Below are 17,905 nucleotides of genomic sequence, written 5' to 3' on the forward strand. Positions count from 1 at the left end.
ACTTTGTTTATTTTCTGTTATAATACCTAAAATTTTGGGCAGTTTTGCCTGCATTTGTATCTTAAATCTTACGAAGAAAATTTTAAATAAAGAACTGGTAAAATTTTGAAGCTGCACCATACAAAGAGATGAGGTTGTTGCTTTCAAAATCGGGTTCCTCATACTTACAGTCTATACGGAAATAATTGTTTGTCTACTTAGTTGAAGAATTCATTCAAGAAAAAAAATGTTTTTCGACTGAGTCCAAAATGAGGACTTAAAATTGACGCGCTGGGTGCAAGGGCATTTTGCATAGGCTCACGTGCACATGCACGATAGAATGTAATAACATAACAACACAAGAATAATTTTCATTCAAAAGGCGCGTTGAAAACTTTCATTTGCTAATGAATAAGATATCGCTGAATTACAGAGTTGATTAAACATTAAAATCAGACTGATGGAATTTCGAGGAATACTTGGTTTGGAAAATTTGATGTGATCGTAGCACAAGAAGAAATGAAATAATTGAGAAAGAAAGTAAGAAAGAACAAGACCGCAGCTGCAGCTACATCTACAGCCGGGGGGCCAATCAGATTTTAGTGCCAGCCGACGTCATACTTAAAAGTCCAATCACATTTGGTTTGGGTGGTTTTATCTGACGTGACCCATGGCTGGAGGTGGATCAACCTTTTGTTTGAATTAATCGATTATCGTTTGAAGTAATCGATTGTATACGATTATCGATTATTTTTTATTAATCGTTTGAAGTAATCGATTAGACGATTAATCGGGGAAGACGTAATCGAGTACTAATCGTAATCGAAAGGTAACCGATTAATCGATTAATCGGTTAGTAATCGATAATCGGAACATCCCTACAATAGAGTCGCAAAGTACTGGATCGCCGTTGAAGTCACTTTTCGAGGCTGTTTTGTCCAGTTCTCCGGAGACTAGTGTGCGGCGACTAGCGACGACGCATACGCAGAGACTCGCGCTCAGCGCTCCCCACCTCCCCACTCCCGACTCGGCTCCGTTCGTCGGCTAGGTCCACACACATTGAATCAGCTAAGTAGGCCGGTAATAAGTCTGAAATTGAGTCCATATATGAATATTACCCAGGAGTAACATACATTAATGGATTCGTTATGGCTTTGAATATCTATTGATAGCAAAATTTGCACAAATTAATATAGATGGAATTTAAAAAAGTCGAAAAAACACAAGCAGTCGTTGATTTCTCCATAAGCCACCGTGTTAAAAAATGCCGGTTGGTTCACAACTTGGTAGTTAAGTCAGAAATTAAATCCCTATATGAATATTCTCCAGGAGTAATATACATCAATGGATTCATTATGGCTTTGACTATCTAATTATAGCAAAATTTGCACAAATTAATATCGATTGAATAAAAAATGTCGAAAAAACACAGGCAGTCGTTGCTTTCCCCGTAAGCCGCCGTGATAAGAAATGCCGGTTGGTTCACACTTGGTATAAGTCAGAAATTAAATCCCAATATGAATATTATCCAGGAGTAATATACATCAATGGATTCATTATGGCTTTGACTACCTTTAAATAGCAAAATTTGCAAAAATTAATGCTGATTGAATTATAAAATACCTAAAAAACACAAGCAATTCTTGATTTCTCCATAAGCCGCCGTGTTACAAAATGCCGTTGGGTTCGCAAATGGTTCACTATTTTCGGAGCACACGTGGCTCGGAAACGCCTGTTAATGGATTGGCTTCATCGGCGCTCCAGTACTTTGCGACTCTATTGTACTCTATGCGAAAACCACGACGAAAGTTCGAACTTTTGAGGTTAGGAAATTTGGAAGGAAGGCACGCGGCACTCCGGCAGATGACGCAGCTGTCCGAGTTATCACGCAATGGGTGAGAGAGAGATAAAGCGACATTAACAGACTCTATCTGGATTGAATGTAAATTTTTACACGGTATATTTTATTTTGCATAATAAAACCTCCAAACTTTTCCACCAATACCAATATTAATTGAAGCTATAATGTGTTTCAATGTGAACTATTCAGTGGTTTTCAATTCGCCTTCAATAGCGCTTGCTACAATTGTTGTTACGAGTACGTTGTGCAAGCCAATTTTGGTTACATACTTTCTCTGTAGGCGTTTATGTGCGAAGGTAGTGCACTCTGTTAGTGAACGGTTGAAGTAGAAAGTAAATGAATCGCCCAATGTGTACTTCGTTCTTTCTTCAACAGAGTGCGTTACGTGCGCGCATAAAACGTCTTTACGGAATAGAGTATGTAACGAGCAAAAATCGGCACGCACAACATATCCGTAATAACAATTGCGGCAAACGCAATTGAAGGCGAATTGAATACACCTGAGTGATACAAGTTGAAATACATAATTTGGGCTCTTTATCTACATCTTTACCTACAGTGAACTGTATTTCACAGCTTTTGATGCGAGGTTCTCAAAAAGTTTTCATATTATACTCAGTTTTAATGCAAAATAAAATGTACCATGCTACCTACAACAAAGGTGTTGATTCATTTCCCATGGTTTTTGACTACACAAGGAGGCCTGCGTGAATTACTGACTGTAATATTATTTAAACTGCGTTTTAGGGGAAATTTGTCGAATTTCTCTCAATATTCATAGCAAAAAGCAACATTTACTACAGCTCAATAGTACACCAAATTCAAGCCGGCAAAAATCAATATATCAGTGGCGTGGCGTGCTTTGCGATATATCGATTGTTAAGTCATTTAAACATATAGAAAAGGATCGATAAACAGAGTGTTCGCAGCGAACACCTTAAAAATCGAGTCTTTACTATAGGTTTAAATGGCATAACATTCGATACATCGCAATTCACGCCACGCCACTACAATATATATATTTTTTTATACCTAAAATTTTTTTATTTATCAATTAATAAGACCCCACCCGACACAAGGTCCAACCTTGGTGGGTGGTTTTATTATGTTACTTTTCTTACTGTGATTACTTTCTTTTCTTACTGGTGGTTTACTTTTCTTCCTTCAGAAAATGCACTAAAAGAAAAGGAAAGAAAACTGTGTGTGGGCCGGGGAAAAGTTAAGATTTGGGAGAATGAATGTAAAAAGCACAACTCTTTACCACAGAATATAAAAATCGGATTTATTCACACTGGTGATGGTAGTACAATCTTGACATTCATACAGAAAAATTTCCCGAGTAAGCTGTTTTAACCAAAATTTAAGCCACAAGGGCTCAACTCTGCAATCTGCGTTTTATGATAAACGAATCGGCTTAAAACGTAACTTAAAAGTACACAAACATTCAATGAACATCAAACTAGGAAGCAAGGAATGCTTATAAATTTTTAGAAAATGATTGAGTCATTATAGTGTGAGTTCCTAAGAGAAAAATGCTAGATAATTTTCATTAAATGATACCAGTATAGGTAATGAGACGAGAGAAATAACATAAAATTGCACACAAGATGCAATAGAAAAAAAAGGTCACACAAATAAACTACCTATGCATCCAGATTATCTAAAATTACAGTAAAAGATTAAACTTAAAATAAAATTAGTTTCAAAATTAAGGATACAAAATAAAAATCACAAATGTTATTCATACAGGATGAACGAGGTTCGGTGAACTAAACAAACTCGGAGGAGACTGTAGGCCACAGCAAGAATAATGAAACTATCGAAAGACATGAACAAAACTCAAAGTAAACAAGAAAAAAATCAGGATTTAATTCAATTACTCAAAAACTCATTTAATTAGATTAAATGGAAAACTATTGATTGAATTTTCCCTTTTTCTTTAGATTATTTTGTATGAGATTGAAGCTTACATTCCAACTTTTTACTTGCTTCCTTTACACTTTCTACAGTTTTAACACACGATTTGTCACCTCAGCTTTTTCCCTTTCCAGTTTGTTATTCTAAAGATTCCGGTTTCTTTTTCTAAGCACTGTGATCACAAACGAAAAAACCGAATCCACCTCAGTTTCCTAAATATTCAGGGTGAAAGCATAATACAACTGGGGACTGAAACTACGACAGACAATAGAGAGGCAATCAATTTCAGGATACGAACTTGTGCTTGGAAAAATAAATGAGAGAGAGAGAGAGAGAAATAGGGAAAAAAGCTTGAGTCCTCATTTTCTTGCTATGTAAACAGAGATCCAAAATCCTAAGCCACATTATTTTCGGATGAGACGAAATATTAAGCATAGATTGCTTAGGAACTTTCACACAAAAGGAACAAAAGAGTAGATTGCTTGGGGTAATTTAACTTCGACCTGATAATTCAACCTATATTGTGGATTTTACCGCCTTTCCGAAACCAAGTTTGCTTAGCTCATCCATGATAAAACCGAGGATCGATCTGAGTCAAAATTAGGCACCCTTCTCAGTAGTCGCTGGACAACCTTCTGAATTTTTCGAAAAGTTTGCGTTTTTTGAGACAATGACCTTGCGTTGACTTCTTGCGCAAACTGTACCTTCAGCATATTGGACTATTTTTCAACCAATCGTAGAAAAGTAGGAAATCACGATTTAACAATCAACCTTCTCTACGATTTGTCAAAAAAAAAAAAAAAAAATTTTATACCTTAAAAATACTAAAGGTAAACTGAGGACATAAGAGGCTACACAAAGAGAATTTGAGAGAAAAATTTCTTAGACTGAGAGGTGACGCAAAAACTAAGCTAAAAATTTGAAGGACGAACGCACTACTGTAGGAAAGGATGAACCGGTAGAAACCCTAAAATTTTTCCATTTGTTCTCGGATAATAATCTTATTAAATTATCACACAGATCAGACAATCTTAGAGTAGGATCAACACTTCAAACCTCACTATTGTAGTGTTTTTTTTTTAATTTATTGACTGATTAGAGTCTGATTGTAAAGATGCGTGGCAAAAAGTAATCATTAGAGTCAAATTAGACGGATAAAAATCTTCTTAGAGATTACAAAAAAAACGAAGCCTGGTACGTTGAAAGGTCAAAAGAAATTTAAATGAAAAAGAATTTTGTAAAAATTGTGAGAGATTGTTTAAGTCGATTTGAATAAAATGGTTCGGTGCCAAAAATAGGAAGTAATACATTTAAAATTAAACGATGACCTCTAGGAGAGATTTTTTTTCTTATGAGGGGATGAAGTGGTCTTTTAGGAGCTTCATCATTCCAAATGTGCGGAAACGCTTAACACCTGAAAACGAAAGAGAAACACAGTTTGAAACGAAGTTTCCTTTTAAAAGAGTCTATTTTCTTCACAAACATTTATAGAAGCTTTGAAATACTTCTAATGGGGCAAAATTCACTTCCAAAATTTGTCATAACCGGAACGCACTCTTTATTACTTTCATTTGAAGTGAACTGCACAAAGTAAAGGCAATGAATCTTTAAAAATCTTCTTTCTACCTTTACAAAACAATTTCAGATTTAACTTCAAGAAAATATTAAAATTGTGGATTAAATTGAAATTGTTATCACACTTATTACAGTAGAATGACCGAAAGACAGATAAAAACTGACTGGAGCCTGAAGTCTCAACAGATTTGAGAATATTTTGGTGCAATAGATTTATTTGCACCGAACAAAATTTAAAAATATTCATCTTATAGGGAAAAAAATAAATTAACGAAGATTGCCTCTGATTTCTCTCCTCAGATAAAACAAATTTTTAACTTTTTAAACTAGAAAAGTTGACTATTCTTTGAGTCTCATAATTTCTACCCTTGACAGGGACAAAATATTCATAGTGCTGTTTAATAAAAGACAACAAAGAACTTACCAAAAACTTTGAATAGTTCATCGTTACAAATAGCAAATTGCTTGTTTTTCGGGTCCTGAAAAAATAAAAAATAAATGCTAATCAGAGTGGAATCATAACAGTACAACTTCAGCCGCTTATTCAAATAAACACTAGATCAAATCAAGTCAAAAGAAGGTGATATATTTACACAATCACTTCTTTTAACTTTTTCTTTACCAGGTTACTCAGCAGTTTCCTGTGTTTTAAAGGTTCCTTTTCAAGTTTCCATGGTTTATTGTGGTTTTTTCTTGCTACATTTAATTCGCTGGGTTTTCCCAGTTGCTAATAACCTTGCTGAAATATTGCATGGAGAAAGGACACAAGGGAGATCAGGGTAACATTTTTAACACTGCAATTGATCTCATTTTTGCATCAGCTTATTTCTTAAAATGAACTTACATATAGATTCTTCTCCTTGATTAGAGCCCAAATTTTCTTGACTACTTCGTGGCGGGGCATAGCGTCTTCACCCATAAGTTCGGATAATTCAGGACTAAGTTTCAGGGCTTTTGTGTAGCCGCCACCTCCACGACCGCCTCCTTTCTTGGGCTGTAAAGAAAAGAGAACGACAGGAGTTAATGCTTGAAGTTTCAATACATCATATTCGGAGTTGTATTATGCAAATTGAGACTGCAGCCAGCGTTTTAAGCGCCACCTTAGAGGCTCCAGTAAAATTCCTTACTGATACCTAAATTTTTAAAACAACGAACTCGATTCAAGAATTTTAAACTTCATTCATACTTGACTTTCTTTAACAGAAAAACTAACGAATAATATGGCCTGAAATTGTTCTGGAATAATTATGGCAGGGCAAAAAATATTTCAAGATATGATCAGTTGTTTGCCTTTTGAACAGTAAAATATTGGAGGATATTAGGGATATTACATTTTAAAATACCTCTTTTTAGAGTTTATCTATTGATTTAAGTCGTGGAATCTCAAAGAAGATTTTCAGTCAAGTAGCTTTGTGGTGAAATATAAATGAAGTTAGATGCTACAAAATTTTAAAAACTGAAAATATTTTATGCAACACATAATAAAATTATAGCGGAGATGCTGCATTAAAGTTGTCAGCGTTTAGCAAAAAGGGAGCTTCCACTTTCATTGCAAAACGAGGGTGAACTTTATTGCAGATGTTGGCGTTGGACAGAATGCTCATTCCATGATTATTGGCGATGTGTTGAACTTCAGCATATTTTCTCTCATCTTTTCAGATATCATCCTGATACTTACAGCAGCCTTTTTCTTCTTGCCCCAGTCTTCATCACTATCTGATTCACTGCCCTTGGCAGATTTGCGTCCTGCTTTCTTGGCTGGCTTTTTCGCTGCCTTGGCCTTCTTTTTGGATGGACTGTAATCATCATCTTTGTCCTGGAAAATAATAACAGATCTGTTAGGATTCGTTGGACATGGATTTCATCGACAGAAAAATTATGAGATCTTTCCGACCTTACTTAAAAGATAAAAGCTTTTGAGAATGAACACCTTCGGGCAAAAGAGGATAGAGCAGAGGCATCGCATGGTGAGACAAATGTCAATCTCTGATTATCTCAGAATCAGCACCACTCAACAGGTTAATTCATGCAATCAGATGGCACCACTGATGAGTGGTGACCTAAACAATACTTGACTTTTGTCTCAACATACGATGCTTCCGTTCTAGTTTGGACTGCATTAAGCAGAAAGGAACCAAGTCTTATTAGCTACCTATTGCTAAAACTCATCAAACAATATCCTCTTCACAAGAGAACAGGTGTATGGATTCTATTGAAAATGTTCTAATCTTCACTGGACCGGCAAAATCCTTCAAGATTTTCACAACAATCCACACTACTATTCTCCAGAAAGAAAGAAAAACAATCATCCTTTAAAATTTGGCGGTGGCAGTTGGGACTTCATTACCTTCTGCTTAATATTGATTTCATTCATCGTTTGTCTTGCCAAGTTCAATTTCTCCCCCATTTCTTAGAAGACAGGGCAGAGCCTGCAGATCCTTTAAAGTTTTTCCCTCAAGAAGAAATGTATTTGGTAAAGAGCCATGAAACTATTCTGAGGATACCAGATCCAAAATTCTATTAATTTTTTGGAGATTTATGTTCAGAACAAGATTTAAAAAAAAAAAATAATAATAATAATAAAAAAAAACTGATAGATTTTTTTCTTTATTATCCTTCACTAGGTTAGTTATGAGAAAAAAAGAAAACAAGCGACCAAAGTGCAAGAATCAAGCTAAACGTTTGATCTGATTCTGCAGGAAGTTAGCAGCATTCATACCATGATAGTTGTCATTTTTAACTCATGGAATTGCGAGAGATAAAATGAGGAAAGTGAAAAAGCATCTCACCATTGAGATTGCGTAGCTTGCAAGATTATGCTTAAGTCCTACTGAATTGAAAGGATTTGGAATTCAACACTTTAAAAGGAATTATTGAAATATTGACCGAGCAAATTATTAATTTTGATTATTCATTACATAATTGGCAAAATTTAGAAAAATTGATCATTTGAAATATTATAACTGATTTGAAGATTTATACCGCAAAGGCTGGAAATCAGTCCCAAAGTTGCTGAATACTGACAAAGATAAAATGAAATTTGAATTTAAATAGTATTTACTAGATTTATCACGCAGCGCAATATGATAAATTTTAAAAAAAAGTAACTTGATTGCGTTTATACTTTCAGAAAAATGACCATGTTCTAAATATTTTAAAAGTCAAATCACGTAAACAGAATTGGAAATGAAGTAAAAAGAAGTGATTCAGCCATAATTATCTTTGAATCTGGATAAGGTGACTTAATAGACTGTAATGGGCTGCACAAAAAATCAATCAAAATGAGAGAGAAGTAGAATCAGCCAATTAGAAAGAGGGATGGGAACTCGTGTGGCCATAATAAAAAGAAACAGAAAAAAATTCAGTAGTGTTAATAGCATAAATTGCGCAATTCAGAAGTCCTGTCACTTTGACTGCTTCGGGATTTTGTAACATAATGTGCCGGAAGAGCAGCTTCAATGTATGTGTTGCTTCAAATAAGACCCACGATTAGATTGATGCGTACAATGAAAAATAAAATGGAAAAAAAAACAAATAAAAAGATAAAAATAAAGCAAAAAAAAAACAAAAAACAAACAAACAAATATTTCAAGCTAAGGAAAATGGGAGATGAAATAACAGAAATATTATTTTTATTACCATCTATGCAGCTATCAATATGATAATTTTGATAATGTATGGTACCTACAATTTACAATCGTACATACTTATTGTAGTTGAAAGCTGCATAAGACAGCATTCACCATATACTTAACTAGTTTTCAGACATGAGTATAAAAGCTACAGACAAAAATGGACATAGGTAACATTTTTCGGGGTCTATATTCTTGGTTTTTACTTACGACAAAATCTCAAATTAAGTTTTTTTTAAACTTGATGTCATTGAGATTTATTTATCAATGTGAAGTTCCAGCACTACCATGCTATGCATAGAGAGAAGAACCCTAAAAGTTAGCAAAACTTTTGCGTTGGCTCATAGTTCTACTGCAATAAAAAAATAAAGTGACTGTGAATATTTTGAGACTGCATGATGTTGGTTAGCGTCTACGTAGTCAAACGAAAAACTGTTCAATAAATACATTCGCTTAATACTCACTTCTTCTGAAGCATCTTCACTCTCGTCACTTGAGGCCTGTTTGCGTTTAGGTGCGGGTTTCTTGGCAGAGCGTTTGGGCTTTTCTTCTTCCTCCTCGTCTTCCTCATCATCCTCCTCTTCGTCTTCTTCTTCCTCATCATCGCTGGCGTCTTTAGCAGAGCCGTTCTTCTTCTTAGACTTATCTTTCTTCTCTTGCAGACACTCCATAACTAGTTCGTCTACTTCCTTCCGCCGGCTTGACAAGTCAATGTCCAACTTTTCTTCTATCTGTTGTCGTACTTTCTTTCCGGTCAGGGTGGAGAGTTCCGCATCCTTGAGGATTGCTGAAATAAGAGTAGTTATGATAGAAAAAGTAAAAATAACTCAGAGTGAAACAAGAATTAACACTTGCAGGGCTTGGTTGCGTATAATGTTACACCTTTCAAATTGAAACTGAATGTGATAAAGGGATGTGAAGGCTAAGAACTTTCTGCACACAGGAAAACTGAAAGAGACTTCAGCTATCATTCCAGAATCTCTTCATCGATCATCTTAACAACTCTCCTAACGACAGAAGGAACTCATTCTGTTTCTTAGAAGGAGTGGGGGGTGAGGAGGGTTGTTCTCAACTCCGTCAACCTCTTTGATCCTGAGGTTTTTCACATCCATTAGTACCTAGGGGGAAAAAAAAAAAAAAAAATAAAAAAACAGCTACAGTCCGAGAGCCACTGAAATCTATCTTCAGGTAAAAAAAATGAAAGAGATAAGAGGAAACCTCCAAGACTCGGTGAACAGTGAGGGGTGAATAAAACTTCGCACATAGTAAGAACAGAGGTACCCTGACATAAATATTTACAAATTTTACGAGTGCCTGGATTTTGATTAGGGGGCTTATAAAGGGATTCAAAGACGGATGGAGAAAAAACTAACTAAAGGTTACTCAGACAATCTCGAAAAATTTAAACAGCGATTTCTTTGACAAGATTGAAGGTGTAAAAATATATCCCACTAAATTTCTAATCCAAGAAGTCTGAAGGCAATAATTAGTGATCAATTTCAGTGAAAAATGGGAAACCGATAAGAATTAGAGAAAAAATTTGAGTGATGTAGATGAAGCTCTTTGTCTCTACTTCCTCAAGTTCAATGGCTTATAGTTCAGACAAGGTAAGCACATAGGTATGTTGGGAAATGATGCATTCATTATGGGAAAACAAGTATGGAGCCAGGCTCAGTACAAGTAATGATAGAATGTTGCATTCCAGTCAGCAGACAAAATAATTATTTTCGGTGACTTGGGGAGTTAGTAAGGCTAACGTCGGGAAAATGTAGGGAAAAAAGTTAATTTCTAAAAGAATTCCTCCGGATAGGTCTGGAAGTAGTCATTTCACCCTAGAGAGATTCATCTATCAGGCTCCATGGGGAAAATGGTAGCTTTTACCTTGAAAAAGCATCAGCTAATAAACAAACAAGAAAAAGGGGGAAGGCTAGTAGCATCGAGTGGAAAATCTCAAAATACGCCGAAGTAATGCCTCCAAAGCAAAGAGACGAAATCGGTCGAGATTTGAGGCGAAAGAAACCCAAAAAGCTTCGTGGGGGCAAAGCGTCACCAAGCTAGTGAAGCTTCGGTACGAAGATAGATTCGTGATTAGTAAAACATGCCCCAAGTATTCAGGAATAATGATTTCGCTATCGGAAATCGTAGCTAAGATTGAGTGACTGGGTATTTGCAGAGAAGATCAGTAAGAAATGCAGTAGTATCAGAAATTTTTAGTTACCGGTGATCTCTTTCTTCAGATCTTCTTGAGATATGTCTGCCATTTTACACAAGTTTTCAGAAGCACGGAATGAGGAACACTTCACCACTTCGGCATAAGCAATAAGCAAAGCAATGTGCAGGAAAGCAAGAGCCTATTCATCCCACGAGAAAACGTGAATCGGAGTTCAGCTACAGTAGGTACCAATGTTGAAATATTACACTACTAATTACTATGTTATCGAAAATCAACCTCATATTTATTTAGAGGAATTTTCTAGCCCAGGAAAAGCCCATTTGATCATCAATTGGTTTTTGAATAATTTAAAATGATTTTTACTCGATAATAATGCTAGATTGGAATCGGTGCATCATTGTGCGCACGGCCTTGGCAGTGATTGTATTTATTCCGTAGTTGGACAACTTGTAAAATTTCATGCGCGCGATTTTTCGAAAAAAGTATTGCAGTGGATCAATGACGTTCTTCCTGAGAATCTCGAGACATTAATAGATAAATAAATAAAAAGAAATAAATGAAAATTGTGACAGGATACAATAAGAGAAAAAACTAAATAGATTAAGGGTTGCTAAAAGTAACTGAGATTTTATATGGAAAGAACTTCGATTGGGTCAAAAAAGAGGGAATTTTTCAACATCTAGAAGCAATTCAGCGAAGAGCAATCAAAAATAGGAAATAATTACTTGCTGAAAAAGATTTTTTTTTTTTTTATCTAAGCAAGGAGAGCAAATCTGGCAGATTGTAAAGAATCAATCAGAACATTCTTTGCTTTTTTGCTTCATTCTGTCCGGCATGATAAGCTTCATGAAAAATCGACCTTAAATTAATTTTGACAAACCTAAGATTTTTTAACAATCTTGCTCGAAGGATTCTTCCATTAAATTTTTATTAAAGTACTCTGAACTTGTTATAATTTTGCAAATACTTCTCACTCATCAGTAAGGGACAATAGTTTGAGTTTCAATCCCGTTTTCGTCAGTAGAAACACCCGAAAAAGCAAATATATTATTAAGATGACTTTGATAAGAAAAGCACGAAGCAATATGTATTGAGATGATGAGTAGTTTCAACAAAAATTTTCAAATATTTGTGACATGCGTTCCGTCCTTGCTTTAGGTACAATCTACTGACAGATATTCATAGTTAGTTGGTTTGAGAAAAATTGGCAAAAAATAATCTTAAGAGTGCATCATTATAAAATTAACCGAAAAACGAAAAATTCTTAGCACTCCAACGAATCCTTTTCAGTGCATGTTATTACATTACAGGGGTACAGAGAAAAAACCAAAGTCAAATTTAAAATAATACTTTTATTACACGAACTTAGGAAAAAATAAATAACACTATGTTCATATTTACAAGTCAATAGTAAAAAAAATGTTTTGAGTTATTCTATAGGAAAATTATTTTCTCAGAATTGCAATTGTGCTAAATTACTTGATTCATCAATTTACCAATTTTTTATGATCAGATACCTTTATTTATCAATTTACCGATTTTCTTATAATCAGATATCTTAATTCATCAATTTACAATTTTTTTAAAATCAGATACCTACGGCAATTATTTTAACACTGCAATGCAATTGCAGTGTTAAACACTTGGAGAAATGGAACTAGACATTCAGAAAACTTGACAATTGGAGACATGGCATCAGACATTTGGAGACATGAAATCAAAAATTTTGAGAGATGGAATGAGACATTATGTAAAATGAAAAGGAAAATTTAGAAAAAAGGAATCCCATGATTGTTCTGGACTTTTTTGACCTATGTAAAGGAGAATCCCTATTTTTGACAATACCAGCTAAATGAAAAACATTAGTAAAATCTTTTTGAACTTTTGAGTGTTGCCTAAATGCTCTGTCCGCATGTTTTTCTCCAATTTTCAACCTTTATTTGTAAAAACCTAACAGATTTTTCCTGACTTTGGTGCCCTGATAAAAACACTAATTAAACTAAACGATTCTCACAAAAATTACAACTAGGGTTCCACCTCAATTACAGGTTAGGAATCACAGAGTAGAGTATTTACACACAGTAACATGAGCGCTCTTAAAATAAATTGAAATAACACTTAGGATACAACCATCAAACGAGGTGCAATATTCATAGCCATCAGTTCCTGGAACAACAGCTTCGCAGCATAGGGCAGTCTTACTTGAGAAATTTGCGTCTTATTCTTACAGCCTTTGCACTCAAACGTGTTATTTCTCAGATTGGCTATGGCAATCAAGCCGCAGTAGTTGCAAACGTGGATTCTGTACGGATCGGATACTTCGAACAAACGCTCCCGTAGAAACTGGGCAGCACCGTGAGAGATCTGACAATCTCGTTCCATCTCACCGAAACGCAGACCTCCATCCCTTGCTCTTCCCTCCATGGGTTGACGGACCAATATCTGAACGGGTCCTCTTGCTCTCGAGTGAATTTTGTCGTCCACCATGTGCTTCAAACGCTGATAATAGGTTGGTCCTAAAAAGACCTGGGCATTGATTTTGCGACCTGAATGGCCGTTGTACATGACCTCATTGCCTCGGAGCTGGTAACCGTACTCTTGGAGGAGCGTTGAGATTTTCTGCACATTCACAGCATCGTTGAATGGTGTTGCGTCACCAATCTCACCTTTGTTTGAGGAGACCTTGCCTTGAAGGCACTCGATCAAGTGACCGATTGTCATACGGGAGGGGATAGCGTGAGGGTTGATGATGATGTCTGGAGCAAGACCTTCACAGGTAAACGGCATATCCTCTTGACGATATTGAATACCACAGGTACCTTTTTGACCGTGCCTCGAGGCAAACTTGTCACCAATCTGGGGGATACGAACAGAACGTACTCGAATCTTACAAAACTTGTATCCCTCGCTGTTTAGCGTCAACATAACTTGATCAACAATCCCTGTTTCACTGTTACGCAAGAATGTGCTGGCATCTCTCTTTGAGTATCGCTTTGTTGTGCCTTCAAGCTCGTCATCATTTTCGGGCAGAGTGATGGTCTTTCCGATAACAACATCGTCACCAGAAACTCTTAAACCAGGTGCAATTATTCCATCATCATCTAATTTATCGTAAATTGCATTACGCATTCCTTGACAAGTTGACCTGTTTGGTTTCTCAAACTGCTCTTCCTGGTCTCCGATTCTCTTTGATTCTGAGTCTTTGTAAGAACGGAAGAACACAGACCTGAAGAATCCTCTTTCTACAGCAGAGGCGTTCAAGATGACAGAATCTTCTTGGTTGTAACCGGTATAACACAGGATAGCTACGATGGAGTTGATTCCAGCTGGAAGTTCTCGGAACCGCAGGTACTCCATAGACCTTGTTGTTACCAATGGTTTATGAGGATAGTAGAGTACATGAGCTAGAGTGTCCATCCGAACGTGATAATTTGTAATATAAACACCCATGGCTTGTTTACCCATAGCACTCTGGTAAGTATTCCTGGGACTTTGGTTGTGATCAGGGAACGGAATAATGGATGCACAAACTCCGAGGATCATAGCTGGATGAATCTCACAATGTGTATAAGTTGTACAGTAAGCATATTCTTTGTCTTGTCGTAAATCTTCAGGTGACATGGCAATCATGGTCGTTTCTTCTTCTAGTGTGTCAATATACTCTACCACACCGCTAGATACCAGTTCTTGCCATTTGTAATTATTGTAATCACGCTGTTTGAGATTATCCACATGGCTTCGTTTCAGGAGCAATGTCTGATTTTCAACGATCAACAAAGGCCGACAGATTCGCCCTGCATCAGTGTAGATACGGATTTCACGGTCACGGATATCTCGAATGATGGATACTTCACTGACAATGATGTCCATCTGACGTCTCAACTTGCGGAGAGTACCCATGAGTTGCTCTGGGTCACGATGGATGCCCACCCAGCAGCCGTTGACGAAGATTTTTGTGGCATCTGCAATAGCTGAGGGTGCGATTTCTTCTAGATTTTCCATGCTCCACTCTTCCAAAAACTCTAGGATAGGACTCGGCTGAGATCCGACTGAGATATAGGCCATAAGGGCAAGGTTCTTTACCAGGCCGACAGCAGCACCCTCTGGTGTTTCGGCAGGGCAGATCATACCCCACAGTGTGTTGTGTAACTGACGAGGCTTGGCTAGTTTGCCGTCACGACCAATTGGGGAGTTGACACGCCGCAAATGTGAGAGGGTTGAAGCAAAGGTCAGTCGATTCAACACCTGAAAAAATTAATATAAAGTTAAATTAATTAGTTTAATATTAAATTCAAGATTTGTTTGTGCTTTCATGGCTATTATTTTTTAAGATTACTGCACAACTCTTTTGTTAATTGGATTATTTAGTTATTGTTAAACAAAACTCCCAACTATTTGGATTAATTGGAACCAGACTGATCTCCAAATGGAAAGAATCGATGAAGAAATAAAACTCACGGCACACAAATATTAGTGAATTATGGCACATTGCAGGTTTGAAAATGCGATTTTTTTTTTAAAAACCAAGTTTTCTTTTCCTCATTGTAGGCACATTCACACCACACCGCAGTGACCACATTATCCATTCGACCTGTTCCATAAAATAAATTTTAAAAGATACTGATCTATTGGCAATGCATGAGCTATTGAGAGGGAAACAGGGGAATGAAGTTCATCCTAACGTACTTTCTCCTTTTTTTCCATGAATAATTCTAGAGCAGAATTAGGTTAATCTTGAAGAATAGAGACTTCCAGAGTCTGTTAAAATGTATTAACTATAAAGAATAGTGCTCACCTGGGATACACCAGCTCTCGCTTGATGAGCTTTCTTCTGATCTCCCCAATTTCCTGTGGCCAAGGAATAACGGAGTCCATCTGTGATTATCTTCGTCTTGATTGCTAGCTCCATGTTGAAGTCTTTTCCCCGGTCGATGAATTTCTGTGCATACATTCTCACCTCTTTCATTAAGTTCTTGAATAATCTGTTAAGACAACAAATGGATGAAATGACATCAGTTTGATAAATCACCTCGATGTAATTTATCCTGAGATCCAATGGTCGTTAAACTAAGGTTTGATACATCACACTATGTTGAGTCTTTGGCTAAAAAAATGAAAATCTGGTCTGTAAACAGTCTAGAGATTGCTTTGTTACTGAAAAAATTGCAAAATTCGAGGGAATAGAAACAGGATTTGACAGCAAAAAACGTGCCACGTCGAACAACGATTGGTTCTCGAATCAAATACTATACTTATTTGTGACCAAATTCAGTTTTTATTTCTTCAAATTGAATATTTTTCCCATTTTTTTCTTTAACTTGGGTCCCTATAGGATTCATGAAAGCTTTTAAAAAACAAGTTCAAGGACTCTCAGCATTATTCACAGAGTTAGTCTAGTTCGTAAAATCAAAGAGTTTCGATGGTTTTTTAAAACAAATTTGAGGTACTTTCAACGATGTACAGGACAATTTTCAAAACTTTGGAGAAAGCCCCCAAAGTAGAAACTTGCTATTCTTACACCTTAACTCTGTTACCTATCTGAAGAATGGCAAAAGTATGACACACAGACCATGCTATTTGATACTTCGGAATTCTCTATGCGAGAAGATAAAAAGACCAATCTCCTTATCAGTCGAAAACAAAATGACAGGATGATGTAAAAATTTCAAAATTTGAGTAAATTTCCAATTCAAGACTTAAAATTAAAAAAAAATTTAATTATATTCAAAGACTTTTTGGAGCGTCACAGACCCTGCCTTCAAATTTCGTAAAAAAAAGTAAACAGATGTCGCAGAATTTGAGGTAAAATTCTTCACTTTGATTTATGTTAGTTTTTAAAATTTCCAATTCCACGATTTTTCAAAATAGGTGGTATGCCTCATTCCTTCATCTGAGGCTTTAATATAAAATATGATAAAAAAGAAAAACTTCAATAAAGCATCATTTTAATTTGTTGGAAACTTCTAGTAAAGTGGTTCTCACAGATCTCAAAATACACTTTACGAATTGAAATGCTTCGAAGAGGAAAGATAAAATTATAAATAATTACCCTCTGAATAAAAATGCAAGCAGTGGTCCGGCAAGATCTAGACGTTTGTTCCCGTAGTGATCACGATCATCCAACTCTCGACGTCCAAGTGCAGCCAACAACAGCCTATGAACCATGTAACCAAGGAAGTAGGCTTTCTTTGTCTCACAAAAGTCAGACACTCCAACATGAGGCAACATTTCCTTCTGCAGAATTTCCCTAGCATATTTTATTCTCTTGTCTTTGGTCACACCAGGTCTCGCTCCACGGGCTCCGATGAAATTGAGCGCAACGTTCTGCTCCTGAATTACAAAGGCTTCGTCTAACGATGGTTTTACCTAAAAGTGGAACACAATTCGAATTAATAACAGAGTTTTCACAATTATTAAATTTTAATACCTACAATTACGTCAAAGCTGCCTGACTTACACACATAAACGCATCTGAATGCATGAGATCTAGCATTATTTCTTGACTTTACTTCGTGTTGCTGCTCCAAAAGGTCCAGGTTCTAAAACGTTGAAAACGTTTAAGAAATGAAAATTCAAGTATTTTCGATATTTTCATTTTTGAGTACTTTTCTTTATTAACAGCAGGCTTTAATCGGAATTAGCCTAACCACATACATATCGCCTAATTTTTCACATGTTTTATTTATTCAACAGAAGATAAAACTACTCAGCAACATCTTTAATTTTTCTGTGAATGTATTCTGGATCATGAAAAGTATACTGGTGAAA

General features: G+C 36.0%; 2 protein-coding genes across 2 annotated transcripts; both read right to left on the reverse strand.

The window, feature by feature from the left end:
* Nucleotides 1-3,096: 3,096 nt before the first annotated feature.
* On the reverse strand, nt 3,097-11,341 carry LOC140225488 (uncharacterized). The gene is made up of 6 exons (XM_072304582.1): nt 11,183-11,341; nt 9,429-9,751; nt 7,011-7,148; nt 6,177-6,326; nt 5,757-5,811; nt 3,097-5,171 (listed from the first exon to the last, which is right to left on the reverse strand). Exons 1-6 carry the CDS (start codon nt 11,223-11,225, stop codon nt 5,107-5,109), a joined length of 774 nt encoding a protein of 257 aa, XP_072160683.1. The 5' UTR covers nt 11,226-11,341; the 3' UTR covers nt 3,097-5,106.
* A 1,128-nt stretch (nt 11,342-12,469) lies between these two features.
* Nucleotides 12,470-17,503, reverse strand: LOC140223815 (DNA-directed RNA polymerase II subunit RPB2-like; the record flags this gene model as incomplete). The annotated part of the gene is given in 3 exon segments (XM_072303924.1): nt 12,470-15,382; nt 15,933-16,119; nt 17,187-17,503. Coding segments are annotated over 3 exon segments (2,631 nt in total), but the record flags the coding sequence as incomplete, so codon positions are not given.
* Between the last annotated feature and the right edge of the window lie 402 nt (nt 17,504-17,905).

The sequence above is a fragment of the Bemisia tabaci genome, chromosome 9 (genome assembly GCF_918797505.1).
Source record: "Bemisia tabaci chromosome 9, PGI_BMITA_v3".
Taxonomy (NCBI): domain Eukaryota; kingdom Metazoa; phylum Arthropoda; class Insecta; order Hemiptera; family Aleyrodidae; genus Bemisia; species Bemisia tabaci.

What these genes read in the sequence shown, in the direction of transcription:
- LOC140225488 (XM_072304582.1), bottom strand. Translation starts at nt 11,225, where the DNA reads ATGGCAGACATATCTCAAGAAGATCTGAAGAAAGAGATCACCG. An exon ending in GCAAGAAGAAAAAGGCTGCT is followed by an intron (nt 6,327 to 7,010) that starts GTAAGTATCAGG and finishes TTTTCTTTACAG; the next exon opens with CCCAAGAAAGGAGGCGGTCG. An exon ending in TCAAGGAGAAGAATCTATAT is followed by an intron (nt 5,812 to 6,176) that starts GTAAGTTCATTT and finishes TTATTTTTTCAG; the next exon opens with GACCCGAAAAACAAGCAATT.